Genomic DNA, 27479 nt, shown 5'->3' with positions numbered 1-27479 from the left:
AAAACAAAAACAAAAATTATGTTCAAAGTTGATCGTAACGAACGGTAGTTTTAGTAATGGAAGAACTCGACAGCAATTAATAAATTATGTTATAACTGAACGATTCTGAGGTGTACAAAACTTGAACAACCAGCATACAGCAACATAGGATAACTCGTTGTTTGCGCCAATGGCCATACAGTGCTCGCGGGACGTCTGGTTTCAGATAGCGAAATGACGTCAGTCGAGTCTGTAGTTTCACAAATTGTTGTATAGGTTTTCTTTTGTATGTCAGATTATCAGTGTATGTAAGAATTCATATAACGTTATATCTCTTACTGGATATATTACGATTTGTATCACTTTTATGTATTTCTTTTTAGTTTAAATTCCTGGGTCAGTGTATATAGTTTGTATTGACAAATACTTGTCATACATTTCGCTCTACGTTGCTAGATCAAGCCACTGTTAAATTTTGCGTATACTTCCGGCGAACGCCAAGCAGGTGTCCTACATCTGTAGATCAGATTAATACTTAGACGGGCATAATAACGACCGCCAGGTGGCCATGGTTATAGTGTTCGTAGATGTACTGAGCGTTAGGTTTTAACAATCGTCATAGGCCTACATGCTACAGCACGTTTCTCAAGAGAAACTGGATTCCAAAAAAAGTCTGAACTACTTGAACTTGTGATACATTTTTTCAGTAACTTATTTTATTCGTTATGCCATTATTTAGTAAGAAAAAAAAGACGGACGTTGAAAATGGAGTTTCGTCGGAAAACATCCAGGAGCCGTCGAACAACGAGAATGAAATGAAGAACGGGTCGAACCAGCTATCGAAAGAACAAACTGCTGACAAGTTACCTGTTCAGAAACCTAAACTAGTGTTCCATTGTCAGCAAGCTCAAGGTAGTCCAACAGGGATAATATCAGGCTTTACTAACATCCGGGAATTGTACCAGAAAATTGCAGAATGCTACGATTTCCCTGTTTCAGAAGTAAGGCCTAGTTAATGATTGATTAATTATGAAACGTATACCTTAATGTTTGACCATCAAAGTATCGTTTCTGGCATTCTTGTACAATATTCTTTCTATAAATATGCGGATCTTAAGGTTCTTAAACGTATGAACTGAATTCAAGGTAAGTGTATGCTAAGCTGATTGATCAGTATGCTACAGAAAACACGTAATTAAAAAGAATTGGTATCACTCAATCATTTCAGTGGTTGGGGTCTTTTGAACTTAAAAGAGCACATTTTCTTAATTATTATTACATTATATTAGGGTATAGTTATACACCAGTTCAAACTTAAAAGAGCACATTTTCTTAATTATTATTACATTATATTAGGGTATAGTTATACACCAGTTCTTAGTTGCATATATATATTATTTTATCTTGACACACTACTATTGTTCTAGATTTTTTTTGAAATATGAACTTGCCTAGAATTGGGTAATTTGTTAACAATACCGTATTCAGTTTTACTTTAATTTACTTTACATTGTAATATAAATAATAAAAAATATATTTAGAAATTTCCAGATTTGTTGGGAATTTGTTAGATTTTGGTAATTTTCTGTTTATTTTATATAATTAACATAAAAGATTTACCCCTTCCCATAGTAAAGTTAGTAAGTAGAACATGTCGGTAAACCCTAATTAAAAAAGACTCGCCCATTTAAACAATCTATAGTATTTAATATCCTTGTTCTTGACAAAGCATTTTCTATAACGTGATTCATATTGGAATGCTTCATCGAATTCCGTGGTTGATAGTTTATTCTAAACTAAGGCTAACCAGCCATTAGACTCTGATGGGAGAAAATTGTGATAAAACCACTGTAATCAGTCTTCAGTTAGTAAATCTTAAAAAGTACAGAATGAGCTACAACAATGAAACAAAATTTGTGTATTTTTAATATGTGTGTGCAATTTACGTTGAAACAATATTTCAACTTCAATTTCATTTCAAGTATGACGAATCACGCTCAAATTATTGGCAGCTTTATACCTGTTTTCATTAGTTGTTTTGGTTCATCTTACGTCTAACAAAACGTATCCTATTGGACATTTTTGTTAAACTTTCTTCGATCATACGAGTAAAATAGCGGCCTTTAAGTTGTCATGTCACACACCGTTTTCTGTTTAAATATGTAATATGTATTTTATTTGTAATTTACTAGTATTTTGAAGGTACGTCCCACACTTCCCCACTCCTAACGGTTAATTTCAAGCGATTGTTAAACTTGTGCTACTAATACCTTATAAATTCTATGCATAATAATAAGGTACCGAGGGAATTAAATTATTGAATATTTATTGAAGGAAAATAATGAAGTGTTTTGATAGATATCTCGTTAAGACATGTTATTATGTTGGGTTTTAGTTAATAAATTAAAATTGTGTAAACATCTTCTCTTTTCGAATCCTTCAAGTAGTGGAAGTTAAACCCCGAGTGTTCTTCAGACTAGTAAAACAAGACGCGATTCTCATTACATGTTAATATGAAGGTTTGACAACCTGTCATCACATGAACAAATTCATTTTTCGTGCCCTATTTTGTCGCTGTAGCTTTTTGTTTTGATACGTAAGAGTGATTTTATATACTGCAGGTATTCAATGCTCATAATGCTTAATAAAAGCAACTTATTGTAAAAACAAAAAAAAAACCATAAAAACATCATTTTCAATTTATACAAATGGCTTTTGAAATAATTCTATTAACTCTTCAATAAATAAGTAATAATATATAAATAAGAAATTATTAACAATGATCACAATTGTTTAGTATAACAGTCTAATCCGCTTACAATAACCGTGAATTAAGTATTTTTTATAGTTTAAAAAAATTCTAAGCCTATTTCTGATTATTAAATAAATTGATTTGAAAATTGCAGTTCACTACTTTAATATAGCTCACACCGAAATCCGTTGTTGTCCAAATAGTTGATGATATACATGTCTCGGCCACTAATATATATCTCGTATACCATATAATACCAGCCGGGCAGGGAAGCTTTTGTATTGAGAATAAAGCCCTTTGGGATTTGATATTATTGATTTAGTGTGACTGCCTTATTAATACATTATTCTTAACTTTCTAAGAGTTCATAAAATTACATGTTTCTCTTTTTTTTTTCGGTTAAATATGGTTCAGGATATCTTTTGTAATTTTAAACCAATCATAAGACCTATTTTCGCTATCAGTGATGCTGTTGTCTATATCTTGGAGTCTATTAAAAGAGATATACAATTAAATGTACTTCCGCAGGGCCCCCGAAAGTGTTTTGTTTCAAGACTAAACAAATATCTAAATTAAGAGTAACAAGTATTTTTATTTCTTGCTTTTCAGGTTCATATGTCATGTGTTGTAGCCTATAGAGTGCATAATTTTTCTCGTGATTCATGTCAAGCGCATATTTTACTGACGTCACGACAGTACAAATTGCAACGTTAAGCGACCCTTATGTGACGTCATTTAGTATATTGACGGACTTGCAGACAACACTATTATATGTTATGCGAGTGGTTAAAACAAATGATCCCTCCAGGTGGCCTTCGTGTCCTTTTCGGGGGAAAACATTTCATAGTGCACTTTTGGATGACAATAAACTGATATTATAAATAGTTTCACACCGCAGTCTATAAAATAAAGACACTATATACATTTTCGCCTTGAAGTTTTTAATCATTTCTAACTAAAACCTTAAACATTTTCGCAGGAGTGTTTTTTTGGATCACTACAAGGTAGCACCTTTTATATCATATTTTCACCTTGCAGTTTTGAATCGCTGCAAACTAACACCATATACACTATTAATTTATTATAATCAATAGATTATGATATCGTGTCTAAACTGTTAACCCAATAGTTCGTGGTTCTCGTTTTCTTACCGGAAAAAAAAAATCCTCACACTTTAAGTCTGTAGGTGCAGCTAGAAGAGTTACTCGAATTACTTTATTAGGTCATATAGTAGTAACTCGAGATTGGATGATGAGTGTAGTAAATTAACTGCTTTCCTGCTAGCGTATCCATTCAAACTAAAGAATGGTTATGCGCAGTTCATTCTCTGTGTAGCCTTGCGCATAAATTCTGAAATAAACAGTAATTTACACACGTCAAAAATTACTGTCACTTAATAAAGAGGCAGATATTTTTTTCGGCGTTCTCCCTCTATCAGATTTGGGAATATGTGAACATAAAATGTATTTTATGGACCCAAAAAGTTCAAGCTGAGATTTGTGTTAAGTAACATAATGTTATTAAAGTTTATTTTGTTTGTTGTTGTGCTTTACTAATTTGTTCTACCAGCTTTAGAGTGAGTTCATTGTTTTTGTTCTAGATTTAACTGGTTAGTATTGTAGACAGTACCAACGCATTTTAAACAAAATTATATTTTGATTTTTATAAAAAATAGGCTTGTTTAGTATTGTTTGTTAAACACAAAGCTGCATAAAGGATTATTTGTGCTCTCTCCACCACAAGGATCGAAACTCAGGTGTTAACCTTCAGGTTTACCGCTGAGCCACAGGGGGGCATTGTTTGGTGTTACGATAACTTAAGATTGCCCCCTAGTGGCACAGCAGCATGTCTGCGAACTCGCACCGCTAAAAACCGGGTTTCGATACGCATGGTAGGCAGAGCACAGATAGCTAATTGTGTAACTTTGTGTTTAATTATAAACACACAAACAAAACTTAAGATTAACAGATTGTAGTCCCAGGTGGGACAGAGGTAAGTCTGAGGATTAACGTTGCTGAATTTTGGGATGTAGCTCTCTGCAGTAGACACAACAGATAGCTCAATGTGGCTTTGCGCTGAAAAAAAAGGAAACATTGAAATTTCTTTATTCCAACATGAATATTTTATTCAAAAATTATATTTGCTAGTTGTATCTTTGTAACAGTATTAGGTTACTCCATTAAAAGCGCGACAGCATAACAACTTGATCCGGTAAAGCCAGTAGACCATGGTTTCACAAATTTCTTCAACATGAAGCGCAAGGGCATATCCACCGGGGTTGCTTTGAGGGCTGGCTCCCATTTTATATAAAGTAATGCTCGAGAAGCCCCGTGTGAGATAGTCTTTTAATATTTTTTAATTCTATATCTCGTGACTCCTGCGGTACGATAGTGTTATTTTCCATCACTAAACTTTTTTCTCCCCTTATGCCCCATAAATAATAATAATAAATGTCGTAGAAATAGCACAGGAAAGACGTTTCAAAAAATTCTACACCTTGACTAAACTTACCCACCCATCCCCAGCGAACCTGTTAATACTGATTACCATCACAATATTAGGTATGTAATACGCCCCCCCCCTCCGAAGTCCTGTGGTCTACTGGAGCAAACTGCTTGTGCAGGTTACTTTGTTAAGTTAGTAACAACGTTAGTTAATTGGTATATCTTCCTACTTGCTGGAAGGTAAAATATCACATTAGAAGTAAATCCCCGTCGCACCAAATGTTCTCGCCCTTTCAGCCGTGGGGGCGTTATAATGTGAGGTAAATCTCACTATTCGTTTGTAAAAGAGTAGCCCAAGAGCTGATGGTGGGTGGTGCCCTCCCTTTAGTCTTACAGTGCTAAATTAGGGATGGCTTGCGCAGATAGCCCTCGTGTACCTTTGCGCGAAAATAGAAAAAAATCGTTTTAGAAACACATAATTATTTTCACGTGAAACGTAGACGGTCTAAAATATTTACTTCTACACTCTTCGTGACTGTGATAATCTCAAACCTAAACTACCTTTAAGACGATCTGTACTTGAAGGGTTTAACTGTTATTGCAACCAGTATTTCCAATAGCACAGATACGTATTGTAAATGACCTAATAATTGTGTTTCCTGTATACTTTTCATAACAAAAAGGCCTTAGAATATGTTGTACCTGCAACGCTGAGAAGAACATTAGATGAAGACCGTGTTATAAAGTGCCATGTATTAAATACGTTTTCCTACATGAACTAGGCTCATTCTGTTAAAATATATGTTCCTGCTCCATTTTGTAACATGACCAATTCTGAAGGCATGTACATTATTCCCATCTAATCATCAAAAGTTACTCGTTTTTGTGACTCTTTAGGTACAATACTTCTGAAAGATAAAGGGTGACTGACAGCATTCATTTCAACGCCTCGTAATGATAACTCCACACTGTTAGTTTTCTGTATTTTACTATTTTGCAAGCCTGCTTAATTCAACCATACAAAAGAAACAACGCTTTTCACGGACGCGGGTATGAACCCTTCTATACTTAACGTGTTTAAAATTTTTTCACAATGTATTCGTTGTGAGCATATGAACTTGGGGGAAGAGCTGAAATGTCGTTGGCCTCCCAAGCTAATGCCGTCCGTTAATCTGATGTTAGATTGACTTTAGATATTGCACCATTATGTCTCCTTGTCCCCCACTATCACCATCATTCCAGTGTTTTCACTTATAACACAGATTACTGCTGTAAGAAAACGAACTATGTTATGTTATACTGAATAAGTTTCTGGACAAGTTTTATACGATGACTACTTATGAGATAACGAAAAAATGTCTACAGTCTACTTTATTCGAACTTCCATTAATTTTGTCCATTACACTTACGTTATGAAAAAAATATAATTGTAGTTTATTGTATATATATTGGATAAAATTCAGGATAAAAAACCATGAGTATATGTTTTGCAAGTGTTAATAAAAGTAGCATTTATTGTCTTTTTAAAAGTAAAATTATAACAAATGTGGATCAAAAGGACCCTAACAATCCACACCTCCTTGTTTGAGAGTGACAAGAACAAACCGAACATCGCTATCTGCCCTATAAGCAGTTCTAGAGAACATTTTCCTGTTTCATCAACGAGGGACATCCTATATGTGATACAGTTTACCTGTTGGAGAGACAAACGTGAAATCCGTCTCAACAACTGGCCGTAGGTGTGTCATATGAGGATGAGATTCGGAGAAAAACAGTGCCCAGTCCACTTTAATCATAGTGCCCCGTCTAAAGTAGGCAGTGCACGGTAAAGAGGGGACTTTATTGACTATGAATATGAAATTAAATAAAAAAGGCCTAGCTAAAGGTGTGAAAAATGGCTTCCATGCTAAACATATAAAGAAACTACGCCGTCAAACGAACCACCATTTAACTTGTGATGTTCGGCCATCATTCAGTAGGCCTAGCGTCCTCCAGATTCTGTGTTGATGTCTGTGAAGACCGTCATATGTCATAGATGGTAACATTAAATTTTCGTCTATAAACATAACTTTCGGAACTTGCTAGCGCAGGGTTTGGAAATATACGTTAAGGATCAAACATATTATGGCATACTGACTCGCTACAAGCTCAGGTTCACTTTGTGTCATTACTTCATGGCTTCCCACGTGTCTTATATTCAGCATTAATTATTATCGGTATGAAAACATGTATTCTGCTTCGTATGGGAAGAAAATACACATGCTTTGTGGGTTTTTTTACTAAACTTTTCGTGTAAAGGATTAATTAGGGTTAATTAGTATAATACATTGATGATATATCGTATTTATAATGAAATATTTTTATCAAACTGATAAACATTGAGAAGGAAAATGAACAAAAAATGGCATTAAGCTACATTTCACTTATAATTCCATGCGCATAGGCATGGTAGGGAGATGCGATTACGCCACTTAAATTCCACTAATGTAATTATAAAACATCTATTACAATTAATGTATTTATCCAAAACCTTTGCTTTAGAATTTTTTAACCGCTTAGATGTTTAAACTCCAAAAGTAGTATACCCCTTTATAGATTTCTCCCAACTCCCCCAAGTTCATGTAGAAACATCAGGTGCACAAACAATCCTATATTCATTCACGTTGTTTGTAAGCTTATGTTTGTTCGCGAATTCCTCTCACAGTTTTGGAGCTAGCAAAACAAAAGTTGATATACAGACTTGGGGTGGCACAGAGGTCATTATTTACGCAGGTTAGCCTCCTATAAAAGGGGATACCAAGAGTGGGGGGTTAAAACGCACCCGGAAGGTCACCCAAACATGGTAGGGTCTAGAAATGTCGCTGAATCCGAAGCCTACATCAGATTTTGATTCTGACTCCCCTTAGAACCTCTGTAGTGTCACGTTTTAAAATGTGTTCTCATTCCCCCTCAGAAGCTAGTAGGACAAAACGTGACACACGTGCTGAGGTGAGGTGGTACCACGATTGGAAGCGCTTTATTTACTATTTTAACCGTAATTATTGACGTCGAAACTAACATTCACTTTCCATAATGGTTATATACAAATCTATTCTCCATTCAAAAGCCCACTTCGCAATCCATTAATAGAAAATATGGAAAACACTTTCAGTTAACAGTAAGTAATGTCATCCACATTATAACACAAGTAATTAGCTGATATAGAGTTTTAAACATATTTCATAACGAAAACGCAATTTGAGAATGTGGGTGCGCGAAACGAGTGTCGATCAAATCTCTCTATGCCATTATACAAGTTTCCCCAGAGTTGACGATGGTTGCTGTTGATTTGTTGGCCTCCGTCTAGTCTTATCTCGTAGTGTATGCGTAAATAGTCCTTATGATGTAGTTTTTCGCAAAAAACAAAACAAAACTGAACAGTGTGTCGATTACTTGAATGTGTTTTGTTTCTTTGCACTGGACTGAAAAAAAAAAGGAAACTACAAGTTAAAGTTTTATAATTACACTGACTTTTGGGTTCGGTTCACAGTGGTATTATCTGCTTTTCCTTGTTTGAACTGTTCTAAATTACGGTCAGAGAAAAGAGAGGGCACTGACCACCCTTCCCACGACAGCCTACCCGCGACTGGTATTAAAACGAGTTTTCGGCGGTGTTTTAATCCGAGTTTACAATTATGGTGATATTTTCACAAACATACTTTATTTTCATGTACGATCAATTAACAGAGATATGAATATTTCTCCTTAGAGGGAGTATTGATTAAGAATATACTAAGTACAAAATACAAGCTAATAAAATATAGGAGTATTGTCATTTCTGTGGTTCCTTTAAGATTTATAACTAATGATAAAAACATGTTACATCAATACAGACTTGGAGAAACTTGTCGCAGCAGTTAGTGAAGTTTCCATCTGCGTGGATGAAGAATAACCTTTCACCCTTGGACCTGTGATGAGATGAGAGTACAATAAGCGAATCACAGTAATAATGTGGTTAAGTCCAAGCGCTTAACAACTCCTTAAAATCGATTTTCAATACCTGAGATTGGCAAATCATAGATAGCCCATTAGGTAATTTTGCGTCTAACAACAAAACAAACAAAGAATAATACTGAAAATAAAAAGTGGTTGAACCGAAATATATAATGGGCATGCATATCAGTTTGTTGTTTGTTTTGTTTTTTGGAGGAAGGGTAACGGAGACATAAAGATAAACATACTGTAAGAAGAATTTTATATATAATAAAATAATTCATAGGGCGCTTTTACTTGAACAAGGATATTTCACTGACAACTTAAATACTGTTATTTCTGATTGTTTATATATGGGCATTGTTATACCTGAAGTATTGTCAGATCATACGACATGACAAACTGAAGAAGTTATCGTCTAGTCTGATTAAGCTGTGACCTCACTCTTTTTAATACTTTTAAACGTAGAGTGTGTGCATCGCGGACCGTAATTACATGTATTGCATAAATTTGTATAAACACGCAAGTTAACACTCATGTAACGTGGTCTAATGGCTATCGTGCCAGAGCACGTGTCTTCAAATTGTATGATACTTCGTTAACGGTTTTAATACTTTATCACCCCAAATTTTCAGAAAAACTGTAGTTTTTGTAGATCATTTGTGATTTGGTTTATGATTTATCCATAATATTATGTTGATATAACGCTCCCTTTCGTGGGCGGGTTTTTAAAAAAATTACTTGGTGAAAATAATGCGAAATCCAGTCTACGTAACCGTAACAAATTGAGTATTTGCTACAGGCAATTACTTGTATGAAGTTCAAAGTTTAAATTTACACGTACTTAACGTTTTCATTTTCAACAGATATTTACTTATTAATGGTACTACGAGTAAAATAAAAAATAAACTTGTTCGTACAGTTTCAAGGCTACTTGTTCGAGTAAGTGAAATATAATCGATAAGTAAACACTGGCCTGAATATTTCACTAATTCGCGAAACTTTTCATGTATCTTTGTTTCTAGATGTTTAGGAAAGTCTCTTGATTCTATACAATTACGAACATTTTATGTATTATCAGACTTTTTATAAACTTTCGTGTTAGCATCTCTCTCTAGCAAATAACCGAATTAAAACATCGAAAATGTAGTTTATAACAGTATTATTCCCACTGTAGAAAGGTGTAGATGTTTTACAGCCTCTCTCACACACAACTTACAGGGCTGTTGACGACTTTATACATGGTTAATTATTTCAACAAGTACATAACTGTTTTTTGTTCTATAATATTCAGAAACTTGTTATAAAGTTGGGGAAAATACTCTAAGTATCTTGCATCCTGCTACAAACTTAGCCATGAATGTTACAAGACATTCTCGTCTTCCTTTTATTTCATATTTTATTTAAATAGGAATACTTGGTAAATGTGATATTTGACTATCCTTAATAACTCGCTATTATGCTTAACTTTCGTATTCGTAGTCAGCTTGTAACTTGCACACATTAAAATTTATCTGTAATTCTGAGTAATTATAACATTTTATAGAATAACTATACTTTTAAGTTTTACAACTTCCAAAAAAAAGCTAAAATATTTTGTAGTTTTTCACTCCAATGATGCCAGTGTACAAGTTGAATACCTGAATTACTGTAGTCGCGAACATATTATTGTTAATAGCATGTATTATTAAAGTTGGACACCAGAATTACACAGACAGTCTGTCATTATACACGGCTCCTTCAAACTTTATTTGAGCATCATCTGGCAAATACAGATGACACGGTACAGTTCTCTCTCTCTTAACCACCCGCCACTTGCCAGTCTCCGGAATTAAGATTTGAAGATCTGCTCAACCACGAAAGATAATACGAAAACGCAAAAATTTATTTTGAGTAGACTCAAGAAAACTTGGCCATGTTTTTTTTTTAATTACATTTATTACAACATTTAATTAGAAAAGCTTTTAATGCATTTTGCTTGAAGCGTGATGCAAAAACCATCGGATTCTTCAGCAAGTTGTAAGAAGTGTTTTATTATGTCTCTGTTTGTTTGTTTGTTTTTTCTTACCTTCTTCTTTAGAGCACTTTTCATTCGACATCCATTTCTTCATTCGTTGATGGATTTAGTTGAAATTCTCTGTGGTTGTACCATGTCCCAACATGCTCAGACATTTAGGCCCTTTAGAGGTAGTCATATTTACAGCAAACAAGTTTAAAATTGGCATAAGTATAAATTTTCTTATGGCCCGTACATTGACTTACAAAAATAAATTGCATTTTCGTATTTTGAGCCTTTGAGGGAAGGGGTGTAGAGCTTACAGAGAAGCATAATTTGGGTATTTGGGGCAATACTCGGTCATATTTTGACAAATTTACATGGGGTTTTGTACAAAGACACTTTTTTATATACCCCATACATTGACAAAAATTGTGAACTTATTCTTAGTAATTAGAGGAGTGTCAAAACGCCACAAAAAACAATTTTAGGGGTTTTGGTAATTACTCAGCCTAATTTCAGCCACTTTACACGAGATTTGGTACAAATATTTTTGTTATAATTCCATACTTATATACAAGTGGGATTCGCCCATTTTGGGTTATTTCAGGGGTGGTTTAAAGGTTAAACAAACCCATAATTTTGAGGATTTAAGTAAATTACTTAGCCACATTTCAAACAATTTACGTGGGATTCATTATAAAGATATCCCTTTTAGGTCCCAAACAGTGATATAGACAGCTTATTTTTCTTGTGTCAAAATTGGCCATGTTGAGATCGTGTGGTAGAGATGTTGCATTGGTTCTCGAATGTTGGCCTTTTTAATTGCAATTCAAACTCTTTCAGAGGAGAGTTGGTTTTTTTTACTCTGGAAGTCTGGTAATTTTGATTTTTCTAAATATGTTTTTATGGGAGAGGATTGTGGATTCGCAGTAGACTTTTTTGAAGCCGTTTCTCTAGATACTTAAAAGATTTGGGCCTACAGGCATTTGACATTTCATTGTTTCGGTATGATGTCGATCATGGATTTCTGTTTGATTTTTCAAGATGCAAACTGGGGGCTTAGAGCACTATCAAATACAATTGGGATACGGGCCTCGTGTGTCAATTCCAAGCTACGCCTCTGCTGTTGATGGAATACGCGAAAGAATTCCATACTTTCATAACAAAGGTGAGGTAGGTTACCTTGAACATATTTTGAAAGTAATCTGTATGTTACTTAACCTTTATTTTTCCCAAGCTACCACTAGTTTAAATATAACATTTATTTTTCTGGAATTTTAATTCATTATTTATAAAACTCAAAGACATGCTACAAAAAAAAGTTTCTGAATAAGGTAAGTATTGAACCGACTAGGCATTTGCGATAACAATGAATAAGCAACAACAACAAAAGGTAATAAAATGAACCACCATTTAGTGCATAATGTCTAACATTGAGGTACATTTAAGTTTTAAATTATTATACAGTTAAAGTTTATTTTTAGTATTGGCATTAGTTGTGTAACACTAATTAGTTTTTATAGTTTGAAACAAGATCAATATTCAATGTTACGATGACTCTTAAAACGTGTATTGAATAGTTTTGGTGGCTGATTTCACACACTTTTTTCAATATCAGATATTTTTATATACAAAACAAAGTTTTTTAAGCTTATAAATGATAATTATTTGTAATTAGTTTACCTAAAGTTCCTGTAATCAACGTGTGGTCGATATTATGACAACAAACATATTCAATCTCTACTGGATGGTCAAGTATTATTGTCTTTTCTGTTCAACGTTTTCTAAAAAAAAACACTTCAATTTATTCATATATCACTGTCACAAGTTTTATCATATATTTTGTCCATTTATTACCTCAACTTTTTTGTTTCTTTAAATGAAGCTTTATACGAAATTTTAATAAAAACCTCTAGCATTATTTATTATTTAAACTATATATCCTGAACGACTTGTACTTATTGTTTGAAAACGGGTTCGGTGTTTGCTTTTCATGAAGAAAAAAAATCTTTTTTTTTTTCGCACTGCATTCAAATCGTTCCTGAAAGTACAGTGGTGCTTGTACCTCACGTGACAGGAAAGAACACTAAATGTATGGAGGCCAAGTTCCCACGATATATTTAACAGCCTATTGGCAAAAACATAAACATGATTTTAGTACAGTTTAGCTTTTTGTGCGCTATACATAAACCCATCTTTGTAGGATATCATTATTATTATGTTAAGCGTAGCAGTTATCTAATACCTTGAATATGCACACAATTAGTGAAACGTTTTCTATGATTAAATTTACCTAAGTTTTTCAAGTACAAAATCTATAAAGCATGAGATAGTGAAAACAGTAATAATATGATATGAATACTGGCAGGTATAAATCACTTACAAAACGAGGAACAAGCTAATTACAAACCACAGCAATTAAACAAAAAAAAACTGGTTGTAAAATTTGAGGGAAACGTAACACGTGTTTGAGATTTCTCATATTAGGAGTTAGACGAGCAATAAATCACAACACTATTGAATGATCCTAAGAAATTGCAAAGTACGGTATGGGTGAATTGGATGCTGAATGTCACCTATTCCAGCCTATAGAATTTTAGAATTTCTCCTGCAACAATAATTCACACTGTTCTATAAGCAACTAATTAAGTAATCAATTTCTAGCACGTACTGATTTAAATATGAACGGGATTACCATTGCGCGTTTTGTGTGAGATGATTTAACCAGTAATAATTCAGTAACAGAATAACTTAATGACAGGTGTGATCATTGTAGATGTATACAGTACTAATCCTATAACAGAATAACTTGACGACAGGTGTGATCATTGTAGATGTATACAGTACTAATCCTATAACAGAATAACTTGACGACAGGTGTGATCATTGTAGATGTATACAGTACTAATCCTATAACAGAACAACTTGACGACAGGTGTGATCATTGTAGATGTAAACAGTACTAATCCTATAACAGAACAACTTGACGACAGGTGTGATCATTGTAGATGTATACAGTACTAATCCTATAACAGAATAACTTGACGACAGGTGTGATCATTGTAGATGTAAACAGTACTAATCCTATAACAGAATAACTTGAAGACAGGTGTGATCATTGTAGATGTATACAGTACTAATCCTATAACAGAATAACTTGACGACAGGTGTGATCATTGTAGATGTAAACAGTACTAATCCTATAACAGAATAACTTGAAGACAGGTGTGATCATTGTAGATGTAAACAGTACTAATCCTATAACAGAACAACTTGAAGACAGGTGTGATCATTGTAGATGTATACAGTACTAATCCTATAACAGAATAACTTGACGACAGGTGTGATCATTGTAGATGTATACAGTACTAATCCTATAACAGAATAACTTGACGACAGGTGTGACCATTGTAGATGTATACAGTACTAATCCTATAACAGAACAACTTGACGACAGGTGTGATCATTGTAGATGTAAACAGTACTAATCCTATAACAGAACAACTTGACGACAGGTGTGATCATTGTAGATGTATACAGTACTAATCCTATAACAGAATAACTTGACGACAGGTGTGATCATTGTAGATGTAAACAGTACTAATCCTATAACAGAATAACTTGACGACAGGTGTAATCATTGTAGATGTATACAGTACTAATCCTATAACAGAATAACTTGACGACAGGTGTGATCATTGTAGATGTAAACAGTACTAATCCTATAACAGAATAACTTGAAGACAGGTGTGATCATTGTAGATGTAAACAGTACTAATCCTATAACAGAACAACTTGAAGACAGGTGTGATCATTGTAGATGTAAACAGTACTAATCCTATAACAGAACAACTTGACGACAGGTGTGATCATTGTAGATGTAAACAGTACTAATCCTATAACAGAACAACTTGACGACATGTATGATCATTGTAGATGTAAACAGTACTAATCCTATAACAGAACAACTTGACGACAGGTGTGATCATTGTAGATGTAAACAGTACTAATCCTATAACAGAACAACTTGACGACAGGTGTGATCATTGTAGATGTAAACAGTACTAATCCTATAACAGAACAACTTGACGACAGGTGTGATCATTGTAGATGTAAACAGTACTAATCCTATAACAGAACAACTTGACGACAGGTGTGATCATTGTAGATGTAAACAGTACTAATCCTATAACAGAACAATTTAACAACAGGTGTGATCATTGTAGATGTAAACAGTACTTGTCGTATAACAGAACAACTTAACGACAGGTGTTTACAAGGGTAGATTTAACCAGAAATAAAGATTTTGTATATGTTGCCTTAGGATACTACATTCAAGTTTTCGTATTCCATTGGGAATCTTAAATATAAATTATTCTATTGTTAATGCAACCTACCCACTTTTTATTAATGTAATGTAAAGATCGCTGTGTTACTGAAACTACGTGAAGACGTGATATTATGTAAAGCAAGTTTCACTCTGTATGTATACTTCTAGATATAGAACCATAGACAAGAAAAATCTCTTGCAGTAACAAAGTCGTGATGAAATGCAAGAAATGGTATTTGTGCTTTGCCATACGGTTGCCTTAAAACCGAACTTCTTGTTTGATAACGACGTAGTTAATGTATAATAACCACACTATAGGTGAGTTATTCAGTTTTGTTTATTCAATCGACATCTGTTGTGCTTTCTCTCTCTAAAAGGATGACATATTGTGAGATATATTTAGCATATTCCCCTTGACTTAAGGGAAATTAAAGTAGACATGTTTTCACTTATGGTAGGTGTTTTTAGTGTTAAAGATAATACAGTAACCAAATGGTATATATACGTACATGCGCGCGCACACATAAAAAGAAAGGTCGGTGAAAGGTAAATGAGTAGTGCTAAAGAAAGGCGTATATTTGGTTTTGTTCTGTAAACAAAGAACCCGTTGGCTGGTACTGAAGAAGGATTGGTAGTTGAGTTCAGTGAGTTGACGACAGACATGTTTGGATAAACAGTTTAGTGTATGATGTAATACGGATGATAGATGACGTCTCCTTTGGTGGTGTAGTACTTTGGATTTCTGTGATCAGAGATGGGGAATTTCAATATACCTGCTGAATATTGCAGAGTGAAAGGGATATCTTAAGCTTTGATGGTTTTGGAACAGAGTCCACTGGAGGAACAGCGGTAAGTCTACAGACTTGCAACGCCACAATTCGGGATTCGACTCCCCGTGGTGGACACAGCAGGATAGACCAATGTGGCTTTACTATAAAATATACAGACACATGTACGGTTTAAATAGATAATAAAACCCGAGGTGTGAGAGAATATACACAGGTAGGCTATTTGAAACTGTAGAAAAACAGGGCAGAACTTCTTAGAGTACAGGCGATCGAAGACTTGCAAGAACAAAAGATGTAAGATTTATAGGTTTATCAAAGTTAAACAGGAGAACATGGGATAAAAGTGTAGAGTTTTAGGTGACGTTTATAGCATGAGGTTCATAAAAACAAAAATATTTAAGTGTGGCTTTCGAATCTGCAAGTTTGTCATCCGTTACTCACTTTGTAAAAATAATATTTATTATATAAAACGGATGTTGCAATATTCAGTCATTAATTATTAAATATTTTATTTTATGTTTTTAGATATAAACTAAGAATAGGGATTTTTAAGCATACTTAACTTTTTTATAGTTACGTTGTGAAATTTATCCTTAGTTGGTCGCAATTATACTTGGTCGTAATGAGTTAAGTTTCATATGAATCAGAATGTGCGCTAATGCGAATACATAATATGAAAATGACGCATATAATTTCCTTGGTGACGTGTGAATGCGAACCTGAGCTCATTGTTTGTGTGTGTGTGTGTGTACGTTGCTTGGAATCGAACGTTACTACTTGCTAACTAGATATCAAAATATTTTGTTTTTGTTACAGTTTTATATCAAGTTTTGTGAACATTTTTCTAACTTGGATATAGAAAAAGTAGAACGTTTAAAAATGTTACGATATTTACTGCAGGCTTCATTTTTCTTATATATTATTTTTGAATTGGGAAAGGTTTTACAGTGTTTGGTAGATGTCGCCCCAACATCATGTGCGACAATGTCAAGGATTCAAGGTAATGGGCAAATTGGCATATTTTTAATTCTGTCAATTCAGTTCCAAACTTTGCGACAGGAATGTTTTAATGTTTTTAATCTATGTGGAAACGTTTATTTTCGCCACGTTTTTGCAGCTGGAGAATATAGATATATTTTGCTGGTGTTTATTCTCACAAACAAATGTAAAAAAAAAAATATTTTTCACTTTCTACTTTCTGATGAACAAGAGAGCAACTTGTAATTATTCATGTTTCGTAACCATTGTGTTCCATTAAAGTGGGCTTTATTTATCACAATATTCTTAACCTCTTTTGGCGATAAACGAAGCCCATTGACCTCCAATGAGAATATGTGAGTATTTTAGTCGAAAGGAGGCGCTATAACTTGTTTTAAACTAGTAGTGCGTGTATTTCCTCAGAAAATGAGTTTGTTTTTCTATTACATAAAACAGGTTAATGAACGATTAAATCTTGGTTATGAAAAATGTGCAGTTTTATTTTTCTTACTTTATTCTAATTGAAGTACATTTTATAAGTAGAAAAGACGCAAAACTTGCAAGTCGAGGTTACAGGATTTATTTCGAGCTTCCAAATTTAGTTGTGTGGCAATAAGTTTGATATATAAAGGATAACATAATTTTATGTTGTGGTTTAGTGACCTTCTTTTGGAAGGTCAAGGAATGACCTCTGTTGTTCATAAAGGAGTATTTCTTTCTGTTAATAACAGGATGTGTTAACTATTTTTTTTGCTTCTATAATCTGTCTATTAATAGACAAAATGCCCTTAATCGAAGAAGCAGAAAAAAAGCCACCTGCTTATGACTTCGAACATAGGATGGAAAACATATAACCTTTTTGACATAAAAGTCATTTCTGTATGATATGAAAATAGATGGCGGGATCCCTACTATGGCAAGATTGTATTTTGTATCAATTTTCGTGCGTAACATATCCAAGCCACTTTTCGTTTATTGTTTTTTTTTTTTTTAATTTCACGCAAAGCTACACGAGGGCTATTTGCGCTAGCCGTTCCTAATTTAGTAGTGTAAGAGTAGAGAAAAGGAAGCTAGTCGTCACCACCCACCGCCAACTCTTGGGCTACTCTTTTACCAACATATAGTGGGATTGACCGTCACATTATAATGCCCCAAGGCTGAAAGGGTGAGCATGTTTGGTGTGATAGGGATTCGAACCCGCGACCCTCAAATTACTAGTCGAACGCCTTAATATACCTGGCCATGGCGGACTCTGTTCGTTTATACAGACGTAGGGTTCATCCGAAACCTTCAAAGAGACTGAAAATGTGTGTTTAACAATATACAGTCTAGTTTGTTTGTCTTAACAGTTGGTTAGATATCTGCTGTTACAACTAATACGATACTTTCTATCATAATCTGGTGTTATAATATATTATATAGTTGGATGGGTTATTTTGAATTATTTTGTATAAATAATTGGAAGATCAGTCCACGTAACGATAATGTTTTAATACATTTCTTAATTTCTTTAAATAACGTTAGCTACAGGCTACATTCACTTTAACGCATGTTATAGACCTATGTTCATAAACAAACATTTTTCAACATAAACTGTGGAACTACTGTAGGCTTAGTACACTAATAACGTTTGAGAAAAAAAAATTCTTGATTGATAATAAACGCTTACTAACTTACTGATTTGTTTACAGAAACTCTGATGCTTACTAAATAACTATTTGATCAATCTTCTCTCAATGAACACTGACAACAAGCAATTTACGTTGTGAGTAGCGTCAGGATTAATGAAAATATGTTGTAGTTATGTCGCAGCGCAAGAGATGACGCCACTAACCTCTTCCTGGATTTGATTCTTCGACCAATAGGTGAGGAAACGGATTACAAGCGCTTTTATCAAAATAATTAAAGGGTTAACCATGCTATATTTTGTCTTCATTTGTCCAAGCTGCCCATTTGTTACAGTTAAAAGTAATAAATAGATGAGGAACCCAAATAAACAATTTTTTTTTTCTTTTGTAAACCTAAAGACGAGGAGAAACTGCTTTTACTATGTATTACCAAACACTTAGGTTGACCAAGTGAAATATTTACTGATACACTAGTATTTCTATTAATTATTTATTATTTCAGTTAAAGAAGCAAGGAAGTTGCAAACAGTTTCGTTCATCTTACAATTGTTTCCAAGTTAATTTAATAATGTTTCTTGTAACTGAAAGCACAAACCAGGGAAAGCTTGTACTAAGTGCGGTTTCGTGATAACAATTGCAATAACTACATGCTTAATGTTGGGCCATAAGAAAGCTCCATAATTTAGATTCAAGTTTCATTTGTGTTCAAACAGTGTAATTGTTTGCGCTATTAATAAGCTAACATATTTCTTGCGAAATATGAATAAAAAGACATAACCAATTCCAGCAGACTGTGATTTGGGTCTATCATGTTTCTTTGGAAGTTTAACATAAAGCTGCCCAAAACGGGTATCGAAACCTAGTCTAGTGTTGCAAGTCCACAGACTTTCCGCTGTGCCACTGGCGGGAGAGGCATGCCTATCGTGGAAAAATATTTAAGTAATTATTTGTATCTGCTCGAATAATGTTATTATATATTTTAGATTTAAAATTAGGTGTACAAGATAAAACTTTGGTAATACTATATAGAAGATGAAACAAATGAGTCATAGAGACCGAAACAATATTTTGCAAGACCTAGAAATGTTTGTGAGCTTTTACCATCTTTTCAACGGAATGTGATGCTTTATGACAATATTATTTAGTTATACCTCTTTTTGTGTTCTATTGATCAGTTGACCTGGGTTCAATGGATAGTTTTAGTTTGGTTTTCTACTCTGTGTTCCTTGGATAGTTTCTCCTGGATTTTCTATCCCTACTTCATATTTTGTTCTTTGGGTAGTGTCACCTTGATTTTTATTCCCAGTTAATATTCCCTGTCTCTTAAGTAGTTTCACTTGAATTCTCTGACCTGTTTTTTTAGTGTCCGAATGTCCAGGATTTATAGCCCTTGAAGTGTTAGTTGAGTATTATGTACTTTATTGGCCCTGCGTGGCCAAGTGGTCAAGGCACTCGAATTGTAATCTGAGGGTCGCGGGTTCGAATCCCCGTCACACCAAACATACTCGCCCTTTCAGCCGTGGGGGCATTATAACGTTACTGCCGATTCCACTATGGGTTGGTAAAAGAGTAGCCCAAGAGCTGGCGGTGAGTGGTGATGACTAGCTGCCTTCCCTCTAGTCTTACATTGCTAAATTAGGAACGGCTAGCGCAGAAAGCCCTCGTGTAGCTTTACCCGAAATTCAAAAACAAACAAACAAACAATGTACTTCATTTATATATTTATTTATAGTATAGTAGTTTTGTACAATAATATGCCCCGGCTTTGTTACTAACGTAAACATGTTTGTCTTTTACTGCCATACGTTTTATAATTTGATGGTATTGAAAGTATGACAACTTTTAACACAGCAAGACACTTCACTACTGCAGCAGCATCGGCTGAGGATTTATAGGACGATAACAAGAAGTAAAAATACAAATAGCTGCAAAAACACATTTTGTAAATTTCTTGCATTACAAATAAAAAATATTGATCGTCTTATACCACTTGTATAATTCTGTAATTTAACCAAGTAGGTTTGAAGGCGGGACCTCTTCCCATACCAAGTGAAGTGCGCTACCAGCTTTACTAGTAAAACTAGTACTTTCAACAAATCAAAGTATTACAGTTTTAGACTTTATCTTACGGTCATGAAACTTTCAACATTGGGCGCACGTTTTCTTGTGATAGTTTAAAGTTTTTGTTTTGTGTGCAGGATTTAACCCGGAGACCGAGTACTCGCACTAGAAGTTCTAACAGCTGACTTAAAGAAGTAACCCACTATATTTTGCTAGCGAGGCACTTGAACAGCCTAAAGTGCCACACAGTTGAATAAAATTAAGTATAAATAATGATCTAATAAGATACTTTACAGAAACAGAACGTGAAAAATGGGAATTGTGCCATATCTGTTCAGTATTAATTTGTTTGGTTTAAAGAACTGTATAATATCTTTGTTTTCAGGGAACCGGATCTCATGGTTTAAAGAACTGTATAATATCTTTGTTTTCAGGGAACCGGATCTCATGGTTTTTTCAGTTCATTAAATCACTAGGAGTTGAATACATATATATTTTTTAACGTATTATGCGTTAATTCATTCATATTTACCTCTAATTAACTGGGGATATTACACTCGTAATTTGTCATTAGAAAATATATATACGCTTTGTAGCTTATTCCACCTTTAAGATCTCCTATAAGCTAGTTTATTAATTACAAAGTACTCTGTACGCGTTATACAACTTTCTATCAGTAAATTACTTAATTTGCTATAACACTAGATTTGTATTAGTCGCCTTCTCTGGAACTACAGTGAACATCATACCTTGCTTTCTCTTCCTTTTCAAAATCATGCTTTCTTATCTACTTTTGAACATTTAACTGTTTGTTGTTTCGAAACTGATTTTACTTAATATTTTATTTCTTTTCTTTCATTGTCTAGAAGTTTTCCTTTTTTTAATTTAATCATTCAGCCTATGCTATCCAACTTTGTTTCATTAATCGTTCACAGGAGGCTTGAAGACAACAGTGTCTCATACTGCTAGTTACTTACCAAAAGTTTTACATTAAAATTGCATAATCAGCTAGAATCTTGGTTGCACTGTTCTTTCCTTTAGAAATTGCCGCCCTCGGTGATTCAACGGTAATTCTTAGAGCTAAAAGGTGGGTTTTGACACTACGAGTGGTCTTGGACACAATATAGATAGCCCGTTGTGTAGGTTTATGTTGAACAACAAACATTAAGGAATTCTCCAGATTAGGTATGTAACAAAACTTTTTTTCTGTTAAATAAATTTAAAGCAGTAAATGTGATATGACAATAAATAATTATCAGAAGTTTCGTAATTATTAAGGAAAGAAAATAATCATGGTTGTTTTTATTAAGTAATCGTCCCCCGCTGGCACAGCAATAAGTCTACGGATTTACAATACTAAAACCAGTGGTTCGATTCCCCACGGTGTTCACAGCAGGTAGCCCAAAGTGGCTTTGCTATAAGAAAACGAACACACTCGTTAAGTAATCATATGGTTATTGACTTTTCCCATAATTATTTCGATAATTTCGTTTGTAGATTTTGTTTTGTACGCTCAACACGCACAAGGTCAACATGGACAATCTTCTGGGTGGTCAGATCGGGCTGGAGGACTTTATTTTTGTCCACAGGAAAGGACAACCGAAAGAAATAGAGGTCACGAAGACTGAAGATGCCTTAGGCTTAACTATCACAGATAATGGTGCAGGCTATGCTTTCATTAAAAGAGTGAAAGAAGGAAGTATAATGGACAGACTAAAGTTTGTACATGTAAGTAAGTAGCTTGGAAAAAAGGAGTAAACTTTACTCTTTCTGGGGGGTCAATAATATTGTAACATTTCCTACAGTTGTAGTTAAGTGAAATTAAACTAGTACACTTTATTTACTTCCATTAAAGTCCTTTGCTTTATTTTTAACCACATTATCAAATCTACTGATTAGATTGATTTTCTTCTTTAGGCCCGGCATGGCCAAGCGTGTTAAGGCGTGCGACTCGTAATCTGAGGGTCGCGGGTTCGCATCCCCATCGCGCCAAACATGCTCGCCCTTTCAGCCGTGGGGGCGTTATAATGTGCGGTCAATCCCACTATTCGTTGGTATAAGAGTAGTCCAAGAGTTGGACATGTAGTTTCTGACTTTTTTTTTTCTTTCTCCTGAAAATGTTGAAGAAAGGCGTTAAAAGGACTTGAACATTGCTACGATTGTTATATTAAAAGTAAGATTAAATATAACTCAAGTTCTTGCTGGGGATGTTATGGTTTACATCCATGTTTATTGTTCTGTCTGTGTCTCACTTAAGAAAATGTTTAACTCTCTGACGAAATTCGTCGATTTTTAAAATCAGACATTGTGAAAACGTGTTGTTGAAGGAGAACTGAAACGTATATCAAAATTTTGATTAATATAACTTAATCTTATTTAATATATTTGAAATATATATCATTTCATGAAATAATCATTCAAATATTTTGGTGTTAAGTACAGAAGTAACCAGTTTAGAATTTAGATTGAGTTGGATTTAACCTTAGCTAAGACCTAAAAACAAAACAAAAAAACGTTTTTGTCACCAAGTAAAGGTCTAAGTATTCCATTTAAGTGTTTAATAATGTGTTTTATAGTAACAACCTTCAGTACCAAATAGTCAAAATTTCACATTATTTCTGCTAAGGACATCACAAATGAATTTTGAAGTACTTTAGAACGTTGTGACAAAAGTTCATTATGTGGCTATTTTAACTCTCACACATAGAAACCAATACTGAATTTTTAATCTGTTCTCAGGTAGGCGATCATATAGAAAAAATTAATGGAAAGACATTGATTGGTTGTAGACATTTCGAAGTTGCTAAAGCTCTTAAAGAAATAGAAAAAGGCTCAACATTCACACTTCGACTCATTGAACCTCTTAAAGCAGGTTTTTGTAAGTATGACATTTTTGTTCAATAGAATAACATTTTTTTCGTAGACGTTGAATGTTATGCTGTATTATATGTTAACACAGATTAGCTTAAAACTTTAACAAGTTACTTTTGATAAGTTGCATACATGGTATTTACGTCTTTTTGTTATTCTCAGTAGTGTTAAATAACCTACCTGTTACCAACTTTTGAACAGTTACACGTCGAGTTAATAGAAGGGGAACACCTCATGACCTGTAGGGATGATTGGCGCCTTTACTTTCTTTTATTTAATAATTAATTTAAACAGTTTCATTTATATGTTCATAAACTGTTATATCACTCTTAACGTCGGCTTAGTCTATTGTCTGCAGAATACTAATATAACATAAATGATATTTACGAAATGTTGTGTTACTAGCAGATCAAATAATAACTTAGAACAATACATGTCACTTATAATCTTAACAACTACTTTTTTGTTTTCAAACTTCCGTAGTCACTTTATATCTCCCTACCTCCAGGTGGTTCAGTGTTACATTTCAGGATTTATAACGCTAAACTCGGGTTTTAATACTCGCGGTGAATACAGCGAAGATGACCCATTGGATAGCTTTGTGCTTAATAAAAAAACAAAAAAACACACTTCCTAACTCATTTGTTGTTGTTTTTATGTAAGAAAGTTTCAGATATTTAGCATGAAAACCTTAATTAATTTTGACAATAGTACAATGTAGAAAACCTAATGTAACGCCCCCCAACCTCTGAAGAACATAGAACATATTCACAACCGTTTTTTTTTGTCTTTTATGAGGTTAATGTTGTCAGGTAACTGTTTTCATTAGACGTTTTTAACCGTATTCATGTTGTTCTGATTTTTGCAATAGAATGTACGTGTTCCATATAATTTATCTTACGATAATCCGTATGTACAGGTTTTATGTTGAACAGCTCAGTATATGTTTAAAACTCTCGTGCACAGTAGCTATGTACTGAATAAAGTGAATACAGGTGGATAAACAAATGTACAGCTCACTTAGAATATTGTTCACAGCCCATATTGGACCGAGAACTGGATCAGGATGTGGAAGGAAAGGGGAATATGGCTCTGGGAGGGAAACCTTAAGATTACGGGCGAAGGGACCTGCAACTGTGGAAGTAGCCGTAAGTTTTATTTGTCTATATATTTAATTCTGTATAACGTAAAGCTGATAATTCTATTCTGGCAATTATTAAACAAAAATGCAATACTTAAGTATTGAAAAAACTGTTTGATTGTTTTAACTGTTTAATGTATATTTCCTACAGAGAAATGTAAGAATAAGAAATGTTTGATAAAAAATTACATCTGGTCAGAAAAGTTAGGTTTTGTTTTTACAAATTGAAATCGTACTGTATCATGGATCTACAGGTGTTTATTTAATGTTCATGTTTTTCACATAATATTTTTAACATATCATATGATATGACAATGGTTAATAATCTATTGACTCTTGTGACACTGATATGCGCCAAGACTAACTTTTAAAATAGAGCCGCGTATATGTTGTTGATGATTTCATGATATATCTTAAAAGGACTAAAAACAAATAATTGAATTTCATTTGTGCTTTTATAACATCTAAAGTTAATTTAGCTAAAATTTTGTTTTTAATTTTTAACGTAATTTTTTTCTGTGCATAATTATTTAACGCAGCCTGACGACGTAGCAACAACTGCTATAGAGAAGATTAACAGTCTTCTAGAATCGTTCATGGGAATCAATGACGCAGAACTAGGTAAGCAGTTTGTAACATTATAGTATTCTGGAATCGAATCAATGACGCAGAACTAGGTAAGCAGTTTGTAACATTATAGTATTCTGGAATCGAATCAATGACGCAGAACTAGAACTAGGGAATAAGACGCAGTAGGTTTTGCATTATAGTATTCATTATAGTATTCTGTATTCTGGAATCGAATCAATGACACAGAACTAGGTAAGCAGCTTCTAACATTAGAGAATCGTTCATAGGAATCAGTAACACAGAACAATGACTTTGTTGCAGGAAATTAGGTTTGTTATCTTTCAGACTCCAAAAATTTTGGGGATCCTGAAAGATAACTCTGGATGCTTAGAAACTTCTGTTCCTCATCACACTATTAAAAAGAGAGAGATTCTATAGTTATTACAAGTTAACCAATCTGTCATGAACGTGTCTGAATGCACGTTTTTGGTATAGTTCTTATAATATGTTGTCTTCTTTATAAGGTAATTCTAGTGATCATAACTTTACTTGAACGTTCTCACAAGTGTTGTTTAACGAGAATAATATAATTGTTCTCAAGAAAAACAGAGATTTAAAGACTAAGATATTTTTGAAAGAGGAAGAATTGGATATATCCAATAAATCATCAATTAATAATTCAACTTATAATTAATATACATAATTGATTAACAAGTAAAACCATAATAAAAATAATTATATAAAAACCATCTTTCTTAGTGAAACATTAATTCTTGCAAAAACTTGTTTAATTTTAGTTCTGGTATAATGAACGACAGATTAAATGAAACATATATATATATTTGTAGTATTTCTAATTTAAAATTAAGAAAATAACTAAAATTAAGCACTTATATATCAATACGTAGAAAATAAACGTTTAAAGGTGATGCTCAGGCTGAGATCTTCACTTACCTGTTCGCCCCAGTTTACTTCTAGCCCTTATTAATATCTAAGCAAATGACATCTGTGTTTATCTGTGCTTGTGACTCATTTTTACGGTTTCTACATTTGTTATTGACATTTTTGTTCACTTCGCCGCGTTTCTTGTGTAGCAGACTATAAACGCTGGTCACTATTTGTTTTCAATCTTTTTTTTTCTCTCTCTCTCTCAGCTACACAAATATGGGAGTTGGGCCAAGATAAGGACAATCCAAGTCAGTTCGTTACAGCAGTGGATAATTCAGATTTAGAAGCTTTTGGATTTACAGATAATTTTGTCTTCGATCTCTGGGGAGCAATTAGCGATGCCAAAGCTGGCAGGCTAAAGAGAGAGAAAGAAGACACTCCTTTTTAGTGTTAAATTCCTCCAGTAGTTGCAACTGTACAAGAAAAGATATTTTCTTGTGGAAGTTCTTCGGATGATCCTACACGAACAAGCACGAGAGTTTTAAACATGCATATAACTATAATATATGGCAGAGTTAATAATTGTTTTTCTGTGAAAAATTCGAGTATAGACGGGATGAGTGATCGCGTAACTAAAACTGTACTTCTCTTACATGTAATATTGGATAAGATATCAAGAATTACGTTTAGACAACACGATGTATGGTTTCACTCATCATAATTATAAAACAAAAACGAAAAAATCCAATTTTTACCAAGACCATTTCATTTATATATGTAATAAATGTACAACATTTACCGATTGTTATCAGTTATAAGTAATGTTTGAACTTTTTTATTATTTTTTACTTCTTATATTAACAGTGGTAAATATTTGTATAACAAATAACATTTCAACTTCTGACTCTTGAATCTGTGTGTAACAAATTTTATGTAATATCTCTCTGCTTTTATATATTAAAATAAGTGTTCACTTTGACAGCTATTAAACGTTTACTATTATTATATTACGAGTGAAGCCTGAAATAATGTAAAACTCTTTTTACATTAAAAAATTAAGACACACAAAACGTGGTTT

At 33.6% G+C, this 27479-nt stretch overlaps 1 protein-coding gene across 4 annotated transcripts; it reads left to right on the top strand.

The window, feature by feature from the left end:
* The first annotated feature begins 284 nt into the window (after window positions 1-284).
* Window positions 285-27479, top strand: LOC143249346 (PDZ domain-containing protein GIPC1-like). 4 transcript variants are annotated; one of them, XM_076499023.1, is made up of 6 exons: window positions 285-980; window positions 22429-22659; window positions 23671-23809; window positions 24841-24950; window positions 25483-25564; window positions 26668-27479. In XM_076499023.1, exons 1-6 carry the CDS (start codon window positions 705-707, stop codon window positions 26847-26849), a joined length of 1020 nt encoding a protein of 339 aa, XP_076355138.1. In that variant the 5' UTR covers window positions 285-704; the 3' UTR covers window positions 26850-27479. The 4 variants fall into 4 exon arrangements, with proteins under 4 accessions (XP_076355138.1, XP_076355140.1, XP_076355139.1 ...); XM_076499025.1 differs by lacking the exon at window positions 285-980 and adding an exon at window positions 1002-1125; XM_076499024.1 differs by lacking the exon at window positions 285-980 and adding an exon at window positions 16103-16325.

This window comes from Tachypleus tridentatus, chromosome 4 (assembly GCF_004210375.1).
Source record: "Tachypleus tridentatus isolate NWPU-2018 chromosome 4, ASM421037v1, whole genome shotgun sequence".
NCBI lineage: Eukaryota > Metazoa > Arthropoda > Merostomata > Xiphosura > Limulidae > Tachypleus > Tachypleus tridentatus.
This window is presented reverse-complemented; position numbering and strand designations above follow the sequence as displayed.